This window comes from Thamnophis elegans, chromosome 8 (assembly GCF_009769535.1).
Source record: "Thamnophis elegans isolate rThaEle1 chromosome 8, rThaEle1.pri, whole genome shotgun sequence".
Lineage (NCBI taxonomy): Eukaryota > Metazoa > Chordata > Lepidosauria > Squamata > Colubridae > Thamnophis > Thamnophis elegans.
In genome coordinates, this window is record NC_045548.1 from 30,468,822 (window position 1) to 30,492,881 (window position 24,060).

General features: G+C 35.4%; 1 protein-coding gene across 6 annotated transcripts in view; it reads right to left on the bottom strand.

The window, feature by feature from the left end:
* ZNF521 (zinc finger protein 521) overlaps positions 1–24,060 on the bottom strand; it is a 343,353-nt gene that overhangs the window by 53,681 nt on the left and 265,612 nt on the right. For 3 of the 6 annotated variants that reach the window (XM_032222498.1, XM_032222494.1, XM_032222495.1), the window contains one exon: positions 3,289–3,354. The exons of 2 other annotated variants lie outside the window; for them this stretch is intronic. In XM_032222498.1, coding sequence (XP_032078389.1) covers positions 3,289–3,354 — 66 coding nt within the window. The remainder of the gene's footprint in view (positions 1–3,288; positions 3,355–24,060) is intronic. One more of the 6 variants, XM_032222497.1, reaches the window with a different exon arrangement.

Genomic DNA, 24,060 nt, shown 5'->3' on the forward strand with positions numbered 1-24,060 from the left:
AAAACTATAGACAAAAATCTTGTAAGCTTGCTGGACACAGTCCAAAGTGGTAATAACTACAAAGGAATATTGGAAAAAGTTTACATCATTCTTCAACGTATAGAAGGTCAAATGTGCTAAATAATGTAAGGAATTAAAATAGTTCTATAAAAACTGCATAAACCTAGCATACCAGCAGCAAAATTACTGCTATAGTCTATAGCAGGGCTATCAGACTCATGGCCCACGGGCCGGTTGTGTCACACACTGGTTTAGTGAAGGGAAAAAAGTCGTAATACGTCATGTGATGATACTGTGACGATGCAAGTTTGACACCCCTGGTCTATAGTGTATATATTGCTACAGTCTATAAACTACTGTAATACAATAATAAAAAGGATATGCCTGAATATGGAAGCTGGACCATTACATTCTACTTATGATGATAGTTTTTTCATATACAAAGACTTCTTTCTCTAACATAAGAGAAATATTTTCACATTTATGCTTTATCACAGCAGTCTGAAAATCACATATCATATACATTTTCTGTCTATTCATCTCTGAATTAATAAAAACATAAACTTCTGTCCCAACAGATCTGTATAAACTAACACTGCCTATTCTGACTGTCAAGACATTTTGAGACAGAGATGTCACTTGAACTCATTTCTAACTGGAGACATAAGGAGTCAAATACGAGAATTTCTGCAAGCAAGCCATGTACTGCACCACTGAGCTGTGGCCTTTTCCCAAGAAATGCCATGCTGAGGCACACAAATGTTAATTCTAGTCTAGCATTCTGTCCTCTTAACGGCAGAGAGAAGATGTCACAGGGAACATCTTGTAGGGAATCATCTTGATTGCTTCCTCTATTGTTAGCTTTTAGTTGTTCTGGTAGACAAAAATATCTTAAGAGGGAAATTGGCTAACATTGCAAAGCTATACTAATCTGCCTTTATTATATTTTATGGAATATAATGGAAATGACTTTATATGGTTTTCCACATTTTTTAAAAAAACTGGTTAAATTTTATGATTAGAATCTTATGACTTCTGCTCCTCCCTCTCTTTATAAACAGCTCTAATAATTTAAGTGCAATAAATGGAAGTTCTTTTCTATCAGTTCTATTAAAGCTGGACTTAAAGATGCACCTAGACAAATGCCTGAGGCAGCAAGTGTGGGTGGTAGCAGTTTTGCTTTGGCAGCAGATGGAATGGACTTCCCCACTGTGGGGTTGCTAATTTATATCTTATACTTGCTATTTTGAAACATTAAATGACAAAAGGGATGCTACAGAGAAGTATGAAATTGTTGCTCCAGAGAACAGGGATGATAAAAGCTGTGGAAAAGGGCAGGAGGAGATTCCAAGATTTGTACATGTTAGCATAGTATAGCAGCTGATTGGCAGCTGGTGTGGGAAGTAGTCCTATGTTTGTTCAGAGAAACTGAAGAGATTATCTTAAATGTTTCTAGCTCTATGACTGGGTGTACATCTCAAGGTCTATCTCTAGGCAAATGATTTATCCAGTTGTGTAGAAGCAGATGAACAGTGCCATGTTGATGTATTGATGCAGTAACATCAATAACTGTTATCTATTCCCAGTATTTCAGCCTCTTTTGTGAATACTGGCCAGCTGTTTTTCTGGTTGAAGGGGAAAAATAATTTGCAGTAGTCTGACTGGTTAAAGCTGCCATCAATATGCATCCCTGCTGGTTTGGAGGGAGGGCTCAACAAAAGAACCCAAACAAAAAGAACCCAAAAGATGGAATACCTAGAAAAGTCTTATTCTAGAAACCCATTTAGGGTCTCCCTTCTGACTGCATAACCATGTTTGCATGCCACACATGGATGACTAGAAAAGTCATCATTAACCTCAAGAAAGCCTAGTGCTGTTTGTGACTAAATTTTCTTATTTATTTGACCCTTAATGAAATGGCACATTTATGAAAAACTGGCAATTTGAAATAATTAGTTTGTGAAAATTAAATCTGGCCAGCTAACTAGGATTAACAAGTAGAAAATCTCTCTTGGGAAGCAAAATTCTCCAAAAAAGAAAAGTAAGAAAAAGTCCTATCATTTGTCAAGGTCAAAAAGATTAACCAAAATGTAGAAACTGAACATACTGAGGCCTAGTATGTATCTTTGCTAAATCAATACATTTTATACAAAGGAAATGAACAAAATTGATCAGTATGAAATGTTTGTCCTGCTGTTATTGTAGAATGTATGCAACATACATTCATCATTCTAGGCTGCCATGAGCTGGCATAGAATTGTCAGCAAGTTTAATGAAATGGATGAATGGATGGATGACTGGATGGATGGATAAATCCCTTAGACAGGTATTGTTTGGGCTCTGAAGCAAAGCAGCATTTGGACAGGAGATATCCAAGCTATAGTCTAGATCAATGCATTGAAAAATATTCCAGAATGTTGTTATGGAAGTTATTTCTAAAATGTTCCCAATCAAAATGCATAAACATGTCAATGAAGTCATCAGGAGCCAAGACTCAAAGGAAACATACATAAAATAGTGTACAATGATTCTTTCTCCCTTGCTGATTGGCTCCCATGTTACATGAGTAATATTGGTGCTTCTGGATTATGGGTTGTATAGATCTCTAAAAAAGAGAAAGTGCTACTATGCAAAGTATCCAATCATTCAGAAGACCCTGATGATTTTGGATTTTGAATACTACTGCTGCAACTTGAAGCCATTCTGTACAGATCTCAAAACTTCATTAAAATCTAACACAAGGCACAGATCCTATAATGATAAGATATTAGGTTACAAGGAGAATTAAATTAATGTAAATTACATTAATGTATTAAATTAATAAATACATTAATACAAATTTAAATGTTATTCTTTTGCAAAACATCTTAGATATTATAGTTGTTAAATATGTTAATTCTATATAACAATTATTTGGCTACATTACAGAACTGCAAAAGCTAAGGGTATTGCCCCATGTCCCAGTTTGTAATTGTGAGCTTAGACACCTTAATTTCTCTTTCTCTCTGAAATAACACTTCCTTGTTCTGCTTTTCTATACACTACACAGAACTACAATGAAACGAGCAATCAAAAACTACATACTGCACATCTGTGTTAATAAAAGTTACATTAATTTTCATGAAAAATGTAATTCACTCAAAATCAAAACACTTCGGCTTATTTTAAAGCATTGGTTCTCTTAATTTTGAAAGCAATTCTTTGTTCTTTGTCAACTATAAAATCGTTTTAAAATTGGTCAACTTGCAAGATATAGCTTTCTCTAATTGTTCGAGGTTAAATACCTACTAGTATTGCCCACCTGTCTGGGAATTCTGGAACTGGTGGAAGTACTGGTATATCTACCATCGAGTTCTACACAGAAAAAACACAAATTGGTAAAATTGAAAAAAGATACTTTATGGATACTTCATGCAGCATAAAGAAAACTCTACCCATTATCAGATCTTGGGGAAACACTTTCTAAAACTGATCCACATAGTTAGTATGAATTCCATATTACGGAGTATCAGCTATGTAAACTGCATACAACACATACTTCTCTCTATCAAGAAATGTTTCTTGAGGAAATACAAGAAAATGGCTAAATATCTGCCTGCAGAAAATATCAGCAGATTACACAGATGCACTTGCACCCTTCAAAATTCTTTTTGTCTTTCTAAACATTACACATTAAATATGAATAAAGTTGACACAGAATTATTGATACAATCAGCATACACAGCTTAGTATATCAAAACACAAAGTCTGGCATAAAGCTGCATTGTTTTATTGCCTTTTTCTTGTGTTGTACCTTTGGCTGTTCAGGATATATAAACAAATGGAATAAACTGGTTATATTTATTAAAGCTTTCAGGCAACAAACAGAACATCATTGGAGCAATTCTTACTTTTAGGGTCTATTTTGCCTATTACTAGAGTGGTATGCTTTTGTGGTCATTCCCACATGATACTTCAGTAATATGCATCACATTTTTAAGGAACAAAAAAAGTCACTAGTCTGGAATATAAGGATCTAATGAATCTCCTGGGACATGTTTTTCTGGAACTGATTCCTGAATTTAAACAATAAGTGTTAAATGCTTTTTGACATGGTTAAGGAAAGTCATACAAGTCTTTCTCATGGCACTGAACTTACTTGAAAATTTTATTCACATGTTTTAGTGACTTGGAAATTAACTCAGATATCCCTCTTTGGTTTATTATTCTAAATTCAGTGGAAAATACTGTATCTTTAATATATTTAAGATATTGTCATATTAGCAGAATAATGTAGACAGGGAAAGTGATATTGTCCTATTAGCAGAATAATAGACAGGGAAAATGACTTTTCAAAGTATGCCAAACAGATACATAGAAAACTATTTCTTAAAATGGGGAGAAGAAAAAAAAAGATAAAAGTCAAAGTTGCCTCAAGGCATGCTTAAAAGTTATCTAGGGTTTAAAACTGAGATCCTTCTCATTGGTTGTCTGAGTTTATTGCCTGCATAATAGCATTATGTCATGAGAACCAAAAGTATATATTTTCACATATAATTTCAAATGGAGGTTACAATCTCATAATCATAATGTTATACTTAAATCTTGCCTTTCCTCCAAAGTTTCAAGGTGGCTTAGTTAAGGATTGCACTTCATTTTTCCCAAACAGCATCAACTTATCAAGTAAGTTGCAGTGGGGGAAGGAGAGAAAAAAATAAAGGAAAAAATATGTCCAAATTTATCCATGGACTTTGAATAGTTGAGGATTGACATCAGCTGGGATCCCTCCAGTAATAAACCAACGCCCTAAGTATTATATCATTGCCGTAACTCAGAACCAATATTTTGATTTAAAAACTATGCTATATATACCTATTGATTTCAGTGGGATTTATTATAAGTCTGAGATGTGCATCAATCACCAAAGCTGGGATCGTAACTGCCTCTTTCATGCTCTAAATGTCCCAATGCACCATGAAAATCCACTCCTGAAACAGAACTCAATATATTGTGCTTAGGGATGTAGCAGAAAGAAAGGGAATCACTGAAAATTAATAACTATTCTTTGTGTTTGCAAATTATCATCATGAACCTAAGATCATTTTGCCTGTTTTGCATCTTTTACCTAAAGTTTTCTCAGACAGATATATAATGACTAACAGTTAGTTATCATTTAATTTTAAAAAGTATGGACTTATTCCTATGGGCTACATCTGGGTCTTATACTTGGAGGGAAAATAGGAAAAACCCAATTCAGTCTTAGTATTTTTTCCCCTGGAGATAATGCCGGTTATTGAAAATTTAGATTATTGAAAGAACTGTGTGAAAACTGTGTTTTAATAAATCAAATGGAAAAAACAAAAGTGATTCAGTTTTTCAAACTGATTCAAATCTTATTTGTATTTTTCTATTATTCAGTGCATCATAAACTAATTAATATGTTACTGGTGTGGGTACTCATGTATTAAAAAATGAAATCATGCTTGTAGCTAGCTTCGCTATTATTTTTGTTATTTAATCTTGCTTGCTTTACTCATTGAACTAAGTCTTAGGCGTGAAAAAAACACACACAAAAGGAACTGCTTACACAAGAGAATCCAGATGACTGGGGCATCTGTAGAATCTCTAGATTTGTAGAGGTAGTCCTTGTTTAGTGATCACAATTAGAACCAACAACTCAGTCATTAAAGAAGTAGTTCATAAACTGTTTTGGTTCTTATAATCTTACTTCACTTTTCTTTTGTAAGATTATAAATGCAAGGATTACTTGCAAAGTTACTTTTTCATCACTGTTGTAACTGCAAATGGTTATTGAATGAGCAGTTGCTAAACAAGGACTACTTGCATTTAATAAGTCAGAATTACCATCTCAAAGCAACTTGTCACATGCAAACCATTCATTTGAAGAAATCTATGGAGGGAATGTGTGATTGAGGGCATAGCAGAAGTAGCAATAGCAGTTAGACTTATATACCGCTTCATAGGGCTTTCAGCCCTCTCTAAGAGGTTTACAGAGTCAGCATATCGCCCCCACACTCTGGGTCCTCATTTCACCCACCTCGGAAGAATGGAAGGCTGAGTTAACCTTGAGCCGGTGAGATTAGAACCGCTGAACTGCAGATAACAGTCAGCTGAAGTGGCCTGCAGTACTGCACTCTAACCACTGTGCCACCTCGGCTCTTAGACTAAATAAAAGGCCCTAACTCGACCTAGTTATAGTATATTTTGTTGAATGTAGGAACACCACTAAATGGAAACTATGAAATCATTGTTGGTAATTTGTAGAAATCTGGACATACATAAGGGATTTTCAGTCAATGATGGTTATGGGATTCTGGAAAATATCAAATGAGCAAAAATAATATAAAGGATATTAGACTAAACCTCTCTTAAATGATATGTTCCTTTCTTAAATACTAAATAAAAAGGGAAATAGTACAAAACTTGTTTTAACCAATGGAACAAAAACAATAACTATTAAAGCCAAGATTAAGGAGCAGTAATTTAAGTCAAGAACTTGTTTTCTTTTTTTAAAATGATCTCCGCTCACTTTTTAATTTTTAATAACAAAACTAAACTTATGGAGCTCAGCAATAGAATGTAACACCTCTATCGACCTTACTTTGTTAGTTTTTTACTATATGATATCAAGCCGGTGTTCACTCTTTGCAACCACATAGATATTCTCTAGGACAATTTATTCCCAATCTGCTTCTTCAGTTCTTCCAATGGTATATCCATTGTCACTGTAATTGATTCCATACACCTTGCTGCTAATTCTTTTTTGTACCTTTCTCAGCATTATTACCCTACAGAGAATGAGTCTTGCACAATGTCCAAAGTATGATAATTTGAACCTGGACACTTGTGCCTTAAGTGAGAACTCTGGGTTGACTAGTTCAATGTTGTTGGCTGTCCATAGTATGCTCAGGAATCTTCTCCAACATAGAAATTCAAAAGGGTCTTTCCATCCTGTTTCTCAAAATCCCACTTCTATTTCTATAATGTCTTAAGCAAAATAATTGACAATACACAATCCTGATCATTTTAGGCAAAGACACATCCTGGCATCTGAATATCTTTTCCAAAGTGTTCATGGCTACTCTACCAAGTCCTTTAGTTGATCTTAAAAGGCAGAAATATATTTATTGCTTCAGCATCTTCATTGTATCTTCTAAATTGTATCTACTATTAGTTTTAATATTTGTTTGTGCTTCTTGACTTTCATGGCTAGAACTTATAGATTATTTTCATAGTAGCATCATTAACAAAGTACAGGCTGATTTCTTATTCTTCTTCCAATTTTAAAGCTATCCTCATTTTTTTCCAATCCAACTTCCCTCGAAAATTCTACACATAAGTTGGTTAAATATATATGTAGCTTGTCTCCCTTCTTTGCCAGCCTGCCTGTTTTACCATATCTGAATCTGAATTATGCCTTCCTGGTCTGCATATAGGTTTGGCATGATGACAATGAGGTGTTCTCTTTTTCTAAGAACATTCCACAGTTTCACCCGATTTACACAATGGAATGCCTGCTCATAAACAATGAAGTATATATTGAGTTCTTTTGGGTATTCATTGGTTTTCTCAGTTATCCATTCTGCATCAGCAACAATGTATCATGTCCCTCAGCATCTTCTAAGGCCATCCTGTAGCATCTTTCTAGGACTCTGTTCTCTGTTGGAATATCCAAAGCATCATTTGTTTGCATGAAAAATAAAGAATACTTATGATGTTGTCTTACTTCAGAGAGACCTAAACTTCAAAAATAATACAGCTCTGATTTCTTATGCAATCTTTTCATTTTACAGCAATATCGCATGACTTTCTGATACTGGTATGCTCATATCCATCGTCTTAATTACACACCATTATTTTTTGCTGTTGTTAAAATTTGTAGATTTTCAGGACTATCCTCTAGTCCACTATATAGGCTTTATTTCAGTGCAGTCTGCATTACTCTTACAAAAGCTCCTCTGAAAAGAATGGAGATGTCACAGCAGCAGCAACTAGAGCTATGCACCTTTTATCCACAAGAAAAAAGGATATAAATTGACCCAATGCTCTCCTTTTCCCACATATTCTGTATTTTTGTTTTTGTGCTAATATATTTCTGTGCTTTATCGCTGTAACCTGCTGTTCTCTTTAATTGCTTATTGTTATTAATTATATAGTGGTAACATTGTTGGCTGCTTGAACTATTTGGCTATAAAAATGCATTTATTATTATTGCCACTGGAGCTGCAGTAAATTGCCAGGGTTCTGTCTAGAGATAAATGCCTTTGAATATTCATCCAATAAAATTTGAACCTGGATCACACTACAATTTTCCTTCGCCTCTCTTTTCCCCCCCCTTCTTCTGCTCTCCTCTTTCTTTTCCTTTTCCCATTTAATCTATATACAATATTTTTAAGAATATGTTTCATTGCCAGGGATTGCTAAATAACAATCTTATATTTTGGGATGCCCTTTGTTTGCATTTTGTGAGTTTATCTATTTAATTATTTATGACAAACATATCTTCACCGGAAATTAAAACTGAGTTTCAGAGTTAGATGGGCAAGTTCTCTTCTAGGCTCTGTTACTACATGTACAAAGACATGAAATCCAACAATGAGTCTGTTTACCATAATATTGCTGCTTCATAAGACCAACCTTGTCCAAACTTTGAGTCATATGAACATAATAGAGAAGAAAAATGGCCCTTAGTGAAGTATTTTATTCCATACTGCAAGACCAACACTTACATCAACAAGGCATAAACAACATTATGGTGATACTAATTCCCTGGCCAATTCACCATGTATACATGGGTAGCTAATTCCTATAACAGGTTAAACTCAGTAGAGACAATAGGCTTATATTAACTCATCTTGAAATCTGAAATCCATCTGCTGTTTGGGAGCAATAATCTTCTGACAGGCATGCAAGCTGCTATGGCCAGATTAATGACCCAGTACCATACTGTTATCTAGATTAATGTACACAGCAAAATGGAGCACGTGGAACTTTTAATTGTAGAAATGCCACAAATAACATGGTTCCATGTTCACAACTGTGTTCCAAATCATGCAAGAGTAGCACTTTCCGAACCTTGAATAAAATATTGAATATAACTTTTGATTATTTTTGGCCTACCAATATTCCCAAGTTGGAAGCTTAATGAAGAAGTGATGAGATAAATGGGGTGTGGGAACCTTTTTGTGAAAAGCTTTGGAAGAGCAGAATTGGCAAAACGTAATTCTAACTCTAGATGGTTTAGCAATCCTTTTCTGGGTGGTTTATGTACATACCTTCTTGTTTTTATGATCATAAATAACCAAAAGCAGTAAGTACGCCTTTTTCTATTCACATGGTATAATATTCAAGAAATATTATATCTAGAGTTCTTTTAGAAGGATCTAATGACAAAGACTATTCCAATGTATTTAATATATACATAAACATATATGCAAGAGTAATTATGTCACCACAAAGAATAGCAAGTATATTATTGCTAATGTTGTCCTTTCCTATGTTCATATGCCATATATTTCCAAGAGATGAAATATTGCACTCTGAATACAATTGCACAAATATGTTTTCTTTGCGACAACGGAGTTTTCATCAAAGTAGAAATACAAATATAATGGTTATCATGAAAGGACTATAATAATGAGTCATTTGCCCTATATTATCATAGCGCAATTAGGGATGAAAATCCTTGATAAAAGTGAAATCAAACAAAAATACATCTGTCAGTGTGGAATGTCATGACAGCCAAAAGACAAATGAGGCATCTGTAAACAAAGAGTGTCGGTTAATGCAAAACAATAATCAAAGCTTGTTGACTCTGTGATTCCTGAAGTTATTCTGAATCAGGAAGGAAGGAACTCTTTATTATAAAGCTGCTATAGCCATATATGTAATTTTTATTCAATATATAATATATACCATATTTTATTGATTTCAGTGTGGCCTAGCAGATGAAAAATTGGAGAAATAAAACTTAGTAACTACAAATTCTGCCTCATCCATTTGTTAAGTGCCTTGAGCAATTCATACACCCACAGCCTCTGTTCTTCACCTTGAAATAGAAATCATATTGATGGCTTGTAATGATGTACATTGGAAATAACTATGTACTGAGTCAGACCATTGATCCATCTGGTCTAGTACTGAATATTCCAAGAGGAAACTGATTTCCAGGATCTGTACTGAATTAATTTATTTGCAGATCCCAATAATTAAATTAAGGATATTCTGAATGCCAAGCCATCTGATTTATCACTCAGCTATGGCCTTTAGATTTTAAAAAGTTTGAACTTTAAAATCTAGGCCTTATGTAGAAATAAAACGATGCAGTAACCCTTTAAAAACTTGATACATATAACTGGACAGAATTCCTCTGGAAGCCTCTGGACTGTCAGCTCTGAATTTCAGATTTGAGTTTAGAACTGCTTAAGAGTCTCTGTGAGAAATCTTGAAGGTAGCAAATTTATGTTCTTCCTGACAGCATTGCTCATGTCATGCTTACATGTCAGTCTTCCTATGAACAGAGAGGGAAAACAAGTACACTTGATGTAAGTCAGTTGGAATTCATTGTTTTGTGCCTCTTTCCTTCTACACACAAAGCAACTCAAGTTTTCATAATTCTACAGGTACACAGAGGGATTTCCTACATGGTAATAGCATGACAAGATCACAAAGGAATATTACCCCAGTCATATTTTGAAGGCAAGGTTGTTTCAGAAAGAAAAAAAAAGATGAAGAGATCTAGGGGAAGACATTACTTGCTTCATTCTGTTTAGCTCTTGGAGATGGTAAAGACTTTAATGGAAAAAAACAACAACCTGAAAATTACTGGCCAGCCTTCTTCAACCAGATGCTCCCAGATATTTGAAGTCAACATATTCCAAGGCAGCATAGGAACAAATCACAACACATTGCAAAGGCAAATACTTCTCTAAACAATAAGAGTAAGATGCACCCACTTTATGCCCCCCAAATAGTCAAGATCTCTAAAATAAGATTGAAGCTTTTGAGCATCTACAAAATGGAACCTTGCCTCAGAAAAATCTAGATGGATACTCACTTCAAAAGGGGTTTGCCTGTTCCCCCTCCCTTTTCCTACTATATCTGCTTCAGTCTGATGAAAAGAAACTGCTTTTGTAGTTTTAAAGACATCCTCATGGTGTTGCATAATTACACAAAATTACGGGGGTAGGATGGGCGGGTGGGTGTCCTGCAGCAAACTGAGATTTTGTCAAAATGATTACATATCTGTTGTGATGTCATTAAATAAACTCTGCCCATGTCAAAATGCAAATATAAAAAGGGCACAGTTTGTATTATGAACTACATTTTCATCCCTTGGCCATTAGCTGACAACATCAGTGCAAGTTTCTGAAGGTGTGTGGGAGAATATTTTATCTCCCATGGTATAATCATCTTTCTAGGAATCTGCATCCCATTAGTATTTCATATTTCAATCTTTGCATTTCATCATGCCAATACTTTACCCGCTGGGCTCTTTTCAACAGTGGTATTACTGACTAAAGGTGAATCCTGGGCTTGTAAAACTGTTGGGAAGTTTTTCATTTCCCCATAGAAATTCTTGACCCATTTTTTCTGCCCACAAACCTGCTTGAAAATTTCAAATGTCCAAGTTATGTTCAGTTTTAGTTTAGCCATGTAACAAATACTAGGAGCCTTTCCAGTGAGATGGGTGAGGTTTTTATGTAGATCTGGGATGCCTATTCATTGGGATGGAATGTTCTTATTTCTCACATTTTGACGTTTTTGAAACTATGTATTTGGAATCTTATTTAATTTTATTAATGATTTAAATTATTCTTTTCTTAAGCTGCCCTGAGACTTTAAATGTAACTACTGAGTGAAGGCTCAACCAATACTCCCTTTGTTTACCCCTCTAATTCCTTCATCATAGGTGAATATTACTTTGTGCAACTGAAAGATTTCAGATTTATTTTAATAGAATGAGAAATCCAAGGTGCAAATCATAACATGTAGAGATTAAATAAACCAAATAACACAGAGACTAGGGATAAATAGCAGAAATAAAACTTTCCAATTACAGAACATGTGAAGATTTTACCTGAAATAAACTGTATTTACTTTCGCTATATTACATGAAATCAAAATATGTCTAATTTTGCACTTTTGAAAGTACAATACTGGGAATTTTGTAAAGGAAACTAAGAAAAATAATTGATTTTAGAATCTTCATTATTGAAAGATTAAATTAGGATGTTGGTGACTCACACTTTGCTCCCCTTGTCAAAATATTTATTCCATTGCTTTGTTGAGTTTTGTGTTTCTTCAGTGACATTTACATCTTCCTTTTTTAAAGGCTGCCTATATTTTTAAAGTTTAAAATATAGGCTAAAATAAGAATTACTGTCTTCACCACATGCAAAGTTAAAGGCCTAAATCCCTCTTGTCTGTCAGTGGACATTTGACATCTAACCACCATTTATGCCTTTCAAACTCTTCCTCTCTTGTTTTCCAATTGTTCGGAGTTAAAAATAAAATAACCCCCCTTTCCCTTGCCATTTGATCTCTCTCTCTCTTTCTCTCCTCACACCCCCATATAAATAACATGCAAGAAAGCCCTCTACTACATTTGCTTGCATTAATTGATGTTTTAAAAGTCTGTTAAAAATAAAGCCCATCAGTGACATTTTTCTTTACTAAAGCACGAAAGCAGCACATTACAAACATTACAGAAAGCTCCCTTGATAGGATTGTGAAATTTGATTCTGGCACTAAAATGTAAGCTACTGCATATTCTTGGGTATTTCTTTAAAAAAAAACACATTTTGTGAAACCTAGAGCAAAGCAGGTGAAATGAAGTTGTTCAATTCATGTAAAGCCACATTAGATATGATGAACATCTGAACATGCTAGTATGTAAGCGTTTTGTGACAATCAGAGAATCATCCAAAGGCATTTGGGATATTCTACCTGGAGAAAAGAAGACGGAGGGTGTGTGTGTGGGTGATATCAGTGTGCAAGGATATAAAAAAGTCTCATAGGAAAACACAGTGAGGAACTATTTTCTTTTGCAACAGATACAAGGACAAGAAATAATGGGTGTAAGCTGTAACCTTTCTAGATTTCATTTAAAGTCAACTTCCTGACAATAAGATCTGTACATAGAAGAGTCTTCCTATGACTGTTATGTTCTTCCTCATCTTTCAAGGTTTTGAAGAAGAGCATGGCAATTATCCTTTGATAATGGTTTAATTGGCAGAGAATTAGAGTAGATGCTGCTTGTAATTCTCTTCCAACTCCACAATTTTCTAATCATATATACATACATAAAATACAGACTATTAAGGAGCTAATTAGTATTTGCTTGATCAACATTTTTGTGAATGATCTCAAGATAGCATTCTGGGAATAAATAGCCATAAAAAATGGACACTGGAATAAAAAATGTTTGGTGGGCAACTTGAATATCAAGATAATGAGACTGAGGAATGAGATTCTGAGGTCGACTCCTTATTGTGTTGTCTATGGATTGATTTACCAATTCTTCACTCTGTACTTAATTCATTGATGGTATTTATTGCAAAAGTACCAGCCATTAACTTGAAAATCTTTCAAAAGGAGTTGTCAAGTTCATGGAGAAAAAGGCTTTCAAAAGTTATACATCATTGTGGGCATATGATTCCTCTAGGTTCAGGGCTACCAATTTTTCCAAATATGTACCATTTACCAGAGAACAACTGTAGAAGAGAGAGCACCTTCATGCTTCTGGATATCCTTATGGATATCCTAGAGGCAAATTCCAATTACTAAGTCTGTGTTCACAAATCACATCTTACTACCATTTGGTTTGGTATGGTTTACGTTCAAGTGAGCAAATTTAAAAACTGTATACATGTAGATTCTGTGGCTTCTTCAAAAAATAAGGATTAAAACAAACATGACTTCTGCACTGTTAATGATATCCATGAAAAAATAATGTTAGACTAGTTGAATCACTGTCTGAATCAGCAAAGCTGTTTATATCTTTTGTGTAACTAATTATGCAGAGAATTCTTGAGTATGCATTAATAGAGAACTAATAAAATAGTTTGAATTTTTAAAAAGGCAATAATTTAAATACACATTTTACACAGGTTCCTTGTCAATTGGTATATGCAATACAAATCTATAATAATACTTGGAAATTTATAAAAGTGGAGAAATTTGACTGGGACTGAAGACTTCATATATTTCTTTACAAGTTGCACAAATTACAAATGATACAAAGAGCTTAGGCCAAGGGTGGAGACTTATGGCCCTTTTATGACTTGTGGACTCCCAGAATTCCTGATAGGCAAACTGAAAATGTTTATTATCATATCACTGAATATTTCTGTGTCAAGTTTCTATGTAGAGCGTGTTAATTCACTTTACAATATCTACTAAATGTTTATAAACACATACATAAAAGCAAAAACTGTTTTGAAAGAATTATTTCACAGAGGTTTAGCCTGCAAACTAAGGCACAACTATTTAGAAATAAGTTCCACTGGCCCTTATGGACATTACTTCACAAGTGATGTGCCTTTGCCAATTTCTATCTTCTGTGGTGGGTAGCCAACAGAAATTGTTTCAATCACATAATGGACTGGGTTGAGCTCTCCACTCAGGCCATGAAGCTTCTCTGGTGGCCTTCAACAAGGCACTGTTTTCTGCTTAGGCAGTCTCAGGAGCGGGCATGAATAGATACTACTCTAAACTCCTTGGAGGAATAGCATAATACAAATATTATATATAACAAATTTAACTCAAGCAATCTCTCATTCCCATAAGCCTCATTCTGACATTCCCTAGTGCTTAAAATGCGGTTTGATGTTTGATTTGGGCTGCTCAACTGAAAAGGAAATTAAAAGCACTCAATGGCATATTTTCCTCAAAAAAGATCCATGTATTTCTCTGCACATTTTACTCCAATTGGCAGAAAACGGGTAGAGGTAAAACAGGATGTGAGAAACCACACTCCCAAACATGCATCCTCAACATACATACATACACATACATACATACATACATACATACATGTTTATGCTTCAATCTGAATTCTCTATTTTTTTAGGGTCTAAAAGATTATTTTATTAATCTGGCATGTCTTGTAGAATTTACACATGCTTCCCATTCCTAGACCCTTTTATCAATTAGAGGCATCAATTTCCCCCATACAATACTCTTCAAATGTATTGAGACTATACTTTTCAGTCCCTTCAATTTCTATCAATATGGCCAATGGCAGCATGGCTTGAACATACTTCCAATACATCTAGAGGACCTCATATGCTGGAGAAAGATGAACTAGAGCATTCTACTTTATGAAAATTAAATCACCGATACAGGAGGTTATAGAATTTGTGGACAACCCCCAAATACAATTAAATTACAGAGATGTACTAGAAAAATATACGTGCAGTGAATTGTAGGCAACCAGTGATATTTGATATTATAAAAGTAACGTAAGATTTAAAATTAGTTAAGTGGCTGTCAACAAAAACTGGATGCTTATCTGTCAGATATACTCTAATGGATGATATGTTGAGAAGAGGGTTAGCTTAAATGACCTCTATGATTCTATGATACTTATGCGCAAATAGTTGTTTATGTGATGCAAAAGACTAAGAGCAACTTTGACATGAAAACTAGATTTTAAGCACTGTAAGGCTATTTCATTTGACTTTCTAATGTGGGAAAATATTAATGTGGTTGTAACTAAACAGAATGGCACTACAAAGACCAATTGGCTTATTATGGCCTATGCTTTTGCAGGCATTCTGCATCACATAAGTTAGGAATCAAAATCTAAATAATTTTCTTACACTGGTGTATGCAATTTGTCACTTTAAAATAGGAATCATTAAATTAGAATAACCTGATAAGTACTGTTGATTGGATAAAAGAGTTTGGCTGGATTTAAATTACAGTCATTTAATAATTAATGCATTTAGTGGTGTGTGTTTGTGAATTTGTTCTTTTATCATTTAATTAAAAAGTGGGCAAAACAATTCAATGCACATTTAGTCAGAGGTAAGTCCTAACCTTGATAATATCTATTTCTACTTAGATGTGCAAAGAATGCCTCCTTTTCCTATAATTAGACACATGGCAACCAGCAAGCCCCGTTTGATATCTCTATTAACAGAATGCTCATGTTTAGCTGCAAAACTTGGTTGCACTTCTTTCAACATCTTTGCCCAAGACAGACCAGTAAACACAATTCCTCTCTCTATAATTAGCCTTTTCTCTAAGGGCTCCAAAGTAAGTCTGCATGCTGTAGATTTAATATCCAGTGCTATATCCATATGCGCTGCCCTTGCCTGGTCCCAGAGCATATAAACTCCCCTATTAGCAGCCTTGACTGCTTAATTATGCAGATTTTTTTGTACCCGCCTGCCTGTAAAATTACTGTGTCTAACCTCCCCCCTCTTTCACCCCCCCTCCTTCTCTCTCAGCACCATGCTGGCCATTCTAATGAAATCGGCATAGGGGAAAGGGCCTGATTTGCAGTTATAGAGGCTGGATCACACTGGCAATCTGCCCTTAGTGGGAGTTACAAAAGAAGTCAAATGCCTTCATCTGGTTCTACCTTATCATCCCCAAGGTGATTGAGTTCACTTCCTGATGCTTCCCAAGTTTTCCTCAGGCTGTCCAATCAGCACATCCACCAGGGAGCCCAGCCTAGCTTGCAACAGTCTCTGTATCTAGTTACAGCCCCACCAGGGACAGTCAACTATCCACCCCCAAGCCTTCAGATGAAAACCTTTTCTAACAAGGCCGCCCAGCGCCAATGAAATAACATGCATCTGCATATCCACTGGGTCCCATGTTTCTTGTGCTCATGGATTATGTATCTTGCAGCCTCTAATAAAGAAATGCAGTTCTTTGTTTAATGTTTATCTTGTGCTTGTTAAGCAAATGCTAATGTTGTATCAGAATGCTTTAGTGCTATTTGGGTTTTTGGTGATTTACTACAAGACAATCTGCTGTGAAGTAAATTTAGATGGGGGAAAGAGGGAATAATTTCAGCTAAAAAAAGGAGACACATAGGCACACACACACACACACACACACACACACACCACACCACACCACAGACAGAATTGTTTGGGAGAGAAAAAGGCAATAGCTAGTGAGAAAGAGAGGTTAGAAAACAAGTCCAACAACTCCCAATGCAGTTTTCCTAACCCCAGGCTGACATGCCCACTTCATCACTGGTCAGATTGAGACTCTGAAACATGGAACGAACTAAAAAGGATGAAATGGTTCCTTCCCCTAAAGCAATATGGTAACATCATCCCGGAGGGTAAACAATTTTTCTTTTAGTTTATGGCTGGATTTTAATGTTTCACTTTACATAGCAGTATTCACCCACAGCAAATAAGCCCCACATTTTTTTCTAAATTAATACCACTAGATGAGAGTAGTACTATTATTGGTGCATTTCTTTTCTGTTCTCCACAATTTTTTTTTGAAAAATGTGTTTGTGATTTATGACAGATAAACTAAGCTTTTTATTTATCATCTATCCACTGTATATAAAGACTTATAGGAACTTAAGGACTGCTGTTTTTAGCAGAACTTGTGACGAGGGCCCTTTAGTTTAATCTTGTGAAGCATTGTATGGAGCAACTTCTCAGTAGCCTAGGTGACAAGATTGTAAATCGGATTCAAACTATATCTTCTGCCCTTGTGATACTCCTAGGTTAAGTAGCAAGGTCAAGTAGATCAGATTCTTCAACTTGGAACTTGATAAGATAGCTCTTTATGAGGACTACAGCTGTTTATATATCCTATATATCCGTAACACAACATTGTAGCCTTTCCATTTAAAAGGAACAGGTTGAGAAATATTGAGATTTTGATTCTTCAAAAGCACAAAAAAAATGGGAAATAAGATATAGTGCTACTTACTACTTGGCTATCTTCAAAAAAGGACTAATTGGACTAATTCACGGAAGTCATAGGGATCAATAGCAGTGCGACTGCTTTGAAGGCCATCTATTGGGAGACTAGTAGGCTTCCTTGTGCAATTGGTTTGCCACTCTGAAAACAGATTTCTGGACTTGATGGCTCAGGGATCTATAAGTGACTGATTTGTTTTCTCAGTGTAACTCAAATGTCTCTCAAAAGATAAAAATAACGTAACAAAAGTAAATTACTCCAGAATGATGAAATTTCTCCTATAATTCTCATACTTGGTAAAGCTTTTATCTGTGCTGTTTTTTTTTTGCATAACTGCAATAGATTAGAATTAAAAAGTAACCATGTGATGAAAACCACATTCATCTTAATCATAACATCAGTCAAGACATGAGAATATTTAGCCATGAAAAATTTACATATTCCTGTTTGTTGATTGAATAGGTGATTTAGAAATTGAATGGACAGATGATCTGTCTACCAGAAGAGTCTTCCAAATGAGTTCATTCAATAGAATTTATTTCAAATTTTAGAGGGGATTTATTCCACAACAGCCTGAATGCCTTGATCTTTTATAAAAAGAAACAGTCTTGCACAAGTGTTTAATTAGGCATTTACCCTCTTAATTTCTCATCATCTTTGTCAAAGATAAAACCCTCTTTATTTGGTAACTACCTAGACAAAAAAGAAAGAATTCTCAAACACCAACAGGTTCAGTTTGTCTCATTCAAAGTTAGAAAGTTCAGTCAAGTCAGCAAGTGTGACATGTTTAGCTTTGTAGAACAAGATATCTCATATATTTATCTACATACAGTATAAGTTCCTGAAGAGCATGAAGGAAGACATTACTTCTATTGATCATGTGTTTATAGAACTTGTTGGAACAATGTCAGCAGTCCTGTCTTTAGCTAACTGATAATCTGAAAGATATATATGCTTGAACCAGGTCTACTGATGTTTTAATTTTGACAGCGGGTTTCCAAGCTCAAAACACTTACACAATGATGCAAACCTTAATCACTGAAATGCAAATATGATAAGATGGGTAATGTTACCACTTTTCCAAAATTGTCTTGGGAAAGTAATGGAAAAATCTGTGCAAAAAACAGATGTGGCAATTGGAACATGACACCATTCCTCAGCAAATACTGTCATGCCTAAGAACAAGGCTTGTGTCACGAGATCTATATGATCGTATTGAACTATTTGTGAGGAGAGATGCAAGGCCTTTATTTGGATCTTGGGAGGCAGTTTTCATCTTATCCAGAATCACGTCTAAAATGATTTCCAGATGTTCTATTTTTGGGGCTGGCAATAACATGCTATTGTTCTTGCTTATTACACATTCTTGACTCTACAAGTACTATAGCATCTGGTTCATATACACCATTCCAGAATAGCAGTCTGGCTAAATACAGAAAAATCATGGTGGCAAGAAACCAGGATTGGTATGAAGACTGAGAAATTCTGAATAAACATTATAGAATGAGTCTGGATATATCAAAATGAACAGCTTTGTTTACAAATGAATTGGAAAATAAAACTATACCTCTGTCAATTAGACTGATATTAGCATGACTGCTGCTGAATTACATGTTTTACTGTAAATTTGAAAATTTATTACTCTATTAGAATGATGTCAACTGTATATTTTCTCTGGAATTGTAATCAGGATAAATACAGGATAGAAAAATGGCTAATCCTGATTATTATCATAATTAATTTGTTATGTGGCCTTCTTACACCACAAATGTGCCAGATGTCTATGGATGGAGTACTTTTACACTTTGCTAATGATGATAATATTGTCAACTGCTATTCCAATGCTTCCATCTGGTGTATATTGATCAGTATTCTGTCCGCCCACCCCCTTCAGCTCCCTCTCACTGAGATAAAGTTCTTCCTCTTATCTAAGACGAGTAAACTTCAGATCTTTGTTTTGCTTGTGTGTAAGAGGATTTTGTAAGAGATACGGTGGCTCAGTGGCTAAGCACTGAATTTGTCGATCAGAAAGGTCGGCAGTTCAGCGGTTCAAATTCCTATCATGAGAGTGAGCTCCCGTTATTTGTTCTAGCTTCTGCCAACCTAGCAGTTTGAAAGCATGTAAAAATGCAAGTATAAAAATAGGGACCACCTTGGTGGGAAGGTAACAATGGTCTGTGCACCTTCGGCATTTAGTCCTGCTGGTCACATGACCATAGAGACGTCTTTGGACAGTGCTTGCCCTTCAACTTTGAAATGGAGATGAGCACCGCCCCCTAGAGTTGGGAATGACTAGCACATATGTGCGAGGGGAATCTTTACTTTTATGAGGGTTTTGTAGTCATACCTCCACAGCAATGCTGTGAGATAAAAAATAATATTATATAACACCTGGGTCAATTCTAACCTAGAGATATTAGAATGAAGACTTAATATCACTGAGCAATCAATAAAACTATTTTAATTATTATGGTACTTTAAATAGCCTATATACTCTTCTTCAAGAGTATACACAAATATAATTGAGGTATACAGTTTCATGTATGCTGGAAGTGAGGTTTATATCAGCTGTTACATTAATAAGTTCATAAATAAACCCAAATGTAGCACAAAAAAGAAAATCCTGCCCACAATAGCTACAAAATGCAAACTATCATAAAGATTTTTACATTAAATATTAGGTCTTATATCTAAGGCTTTAGGAATAATACCTGATATTACTTCACTACTTCAAATGAAAACTTATTGGTATCTCATTCTATAATTTGGGCATGTTAATATAAACATTTGCAGTTAACTGGCTATATTAGGCTGATAAACTTTATGTGTCATCTGTATTTTTTGGATAGTAGAAGTCTATAAATCAAATCCTGACATAAAACCAGAAATAATGTTAATGCTATCTCAGAGACTGCAAAATTTCAGTTTGTCATTTTGAGATTCAAGTTATATCTCTGCAACTATGCACAGTGCACTTTAAGTTAAAAATGAAACATCGATATATACTTAAAACAATCCTGTGATGCGGGATTGTTTGTTATTCTTTTCTGAATGAATTATAATCTATATCTTGGATTGATGTGAAATAATAGGATTTTATAGGTCTCAGATTTTGCAGCCATATTTACTTGTAATAATTAATAAATATTCACATACATGACTTTCTACTGAATTGGGATTCAGTTCATAATATATGATTATAGGATGTATTATATAATTAAATGAATGTATATAAAATAAAATGCCCGATCAAAACTAAAATGTGGCAGAGTATGATGAAGTAACAAAATGAATTTAAAGTCACTTCAACCCATAAGTATAACTCAGCATACTCAAAAGTGGTCCTTGCAAATTGCCAACTTTTAAGAAATAACAGAATAACACCAAATAAACGTTTTTTTGGGAAAGCCTCCTATAATTGAGACAGAGTGTTTGGAAGGTTGCTCTTTATACACCCAACCACCATCTCCCTTTCCCTCCCTCCCCTCCCCTCCTCGACCCACCCACCCACCCACCCACCCATCCATCGTGTTTCTCAGAAAATAAGACCAAGTCTTATTTTCTTTTAGACTTGAAAATAAGCACTTGCACTTGAGGTGGTCTTACTTTTTTTGAGTTGCAGCAGGCCAGACTCGGTGAGCTGCACGCACGGTAAATGCACCATCACCTTTATTCTGAACCTTCAGCGTTCCAAACCTTCAGCATTTGGAATGGAGGCTTTTTGGTGAACAGGAGAAAAATGGAGAGGGTACATCCCTGTATCCTTCCCTCAGTCTGTGTTGAGCTTGAGGAATGGACGACAGGAAGGAAAATTTCGTTCCCCATTTTCCTCCCATTCACCAAAAAGCCTCCAGCAAGCCTCCCAAAAAGAGGGAAAAAGGAAAGCAGCTGGCTGTGGAGCTTCCAGGTTCGGGGAAGCGGCCCAACAGGCAGAAGTGCTGCGCCCAGAAAGAGAAGGGCAAAAATGGTGTTTGCACTGCCCCAAAGGGCTAGCGGGCTGCAGCTACAGCCAGACAGTTTCCCCCCACGCCCATGCCACCACTCATGCTGGCCATGCCCATCCCCCAGACATATTTTCAGGGTAGAGATAATATTAGGCCCACCCTCCAAAAATAGGGTTGGAATTATTATTGGGGTGGGTTGTGTTTTTGGAGAAACATGGTGTCTGTCTGTCTGTCTGTCTATCATCTATCTATGTATCTATTGTCCATCCAGCCATCCATCCATCTACCCTACTCACCCACCCACCTACTTACCTATCTCACTTAACAATGCTAATTGGGACTATGTCATTGATGTAGTTTTAAGTTGAAAAACCATATAACTGTACCACTTAATGACAGCAGTTTCAACTGCCAGTGTTAAGCAGACCTCACTGCTTAACTAATGTCCTTCTGTTGGCTTCGCCATTGAGAGAAGCCAGCAGAGAAGATCTCAAATTATAATCAATTGACCATAGGGACACTGTGATGTCTTTAATATGAGGACCAGTCCTTATTACAAGTTGCTCAGCTCTGTTCTAAGTTCAAATGGTTGCTGAACAAGTGATTATTAAGTGAGGACCACCTGTATGCAAAAATAGCTGATTATGGGATTTCTGAAGTGCCTCTTACCTTTTATGTTGCACATCCACCTATATGAAAATACAAGTGCATTGGAATTCCAATGGCTAAAAAGGTATAACATATTTCTCAACATGTTGAACTTCATCTGCAGTGTTCCTCAACACCAGCCATGAAAGTTTGGCTTGCAAATTATAAGAGTCTTAGTTAGACTACTGGTTCTAAACTTTGGACGAAGCATACCATTCCATGTGTGTGAAATTCTTTTCTTCCACTTTGTTTCACAAATCACAAGTTCAAATTTACGGCATACACAGACAAAGTGAGAAGGTATTATGCATTGAACTGTAATAATAAAAAGAGCTAAAAGATCAAGTTAGAAAACTGTTAAGAGAACTAGCAATTATCTGTATTAGTTCTTAGATATGAAGATAAAAATTGTATTAGCTGAAATGCTCAGCAATTTAGATAATGCAAGAATTGGAGTTCATAAACACTTTCTTATTAGGAAATAGGAGGAACATGCTACTTTTAGGACAACTGTTTTCATATCAAGGCAGCGATTTTTGCCTTTGTTGTGTAAAATTATCCTCAATTACAAACCATGGTTTAACCTTATTACCCAGCCAGGATTTCTGTATGGTATCTCACGAGTGAGTTGCCCAATGATACATTATAGCAATACTACAGAAACTGATTGTCTGTAGTACAATGAATGAAAGGTGCATCAACTTCAGGGACAGCATGTAGAGTCCCAAATCCATAGAGAACAAGCCAATAGATTGAATAAACAACTGCAGGCTGTATATATGCAATAGACTACCAGAAGGTTTTATTTTCCAATTACTTACACTGTTTTCAGAATTACTAAAGTATATTCTGCTTAATTAAATGAGGTTCATCACCTAAATGTTTAAAGGTAACTGCTCTCCTGCTTAATAACCTTGCTTAATAACACACAATTACTAACATATTTTTTTTAAAAGAAAGACTTTTGCTGCATACACAAATGGCACACCCCATTTCTGGGTAGATAGCCTAGTCCAGAGCAGAGGCAAATCCAAAAGAATAGATAAATGAAGGCATCAATTTCCCTTAAAAATACATGCATAGAAACCTACTAACCTGGCTGATTTCATTTAGAATTTCTGAAAATGTTGGGTTTTCTTTTAAAAAAACAAGAACAATACTTTCCCAGATTCAGTCATTGAGTGCCTCTTTTGTTCTTTAGCAAAAGGCTGGCAAAAATCAATGGCTATAAGGCATAAGGATATTGACAGGAATTCAAGAACACGCAATAGAATGTTGGTCAAAAATGTCTGTGCTTAATCTATAACAGACGTAATTTGCTACTATGGCTGAATTTTAACAAGAGCTGCTTCAGGAAAACACCAGCATCTCTGCTCCTGTGTCACAAAGACTAATGACATTTAATCATGACAATTAGCATATTCTTCTTGTGACAGCTGACATGCAAAGCCAAAACTGATGCAATTCCTACCATAATGCATTTAGGCTACAACAAAAGTTAACTAGAAAAGAGGAAGCCCCCTTGCTTTGAACCTACCATTATTTGGTACATAGCAATTTG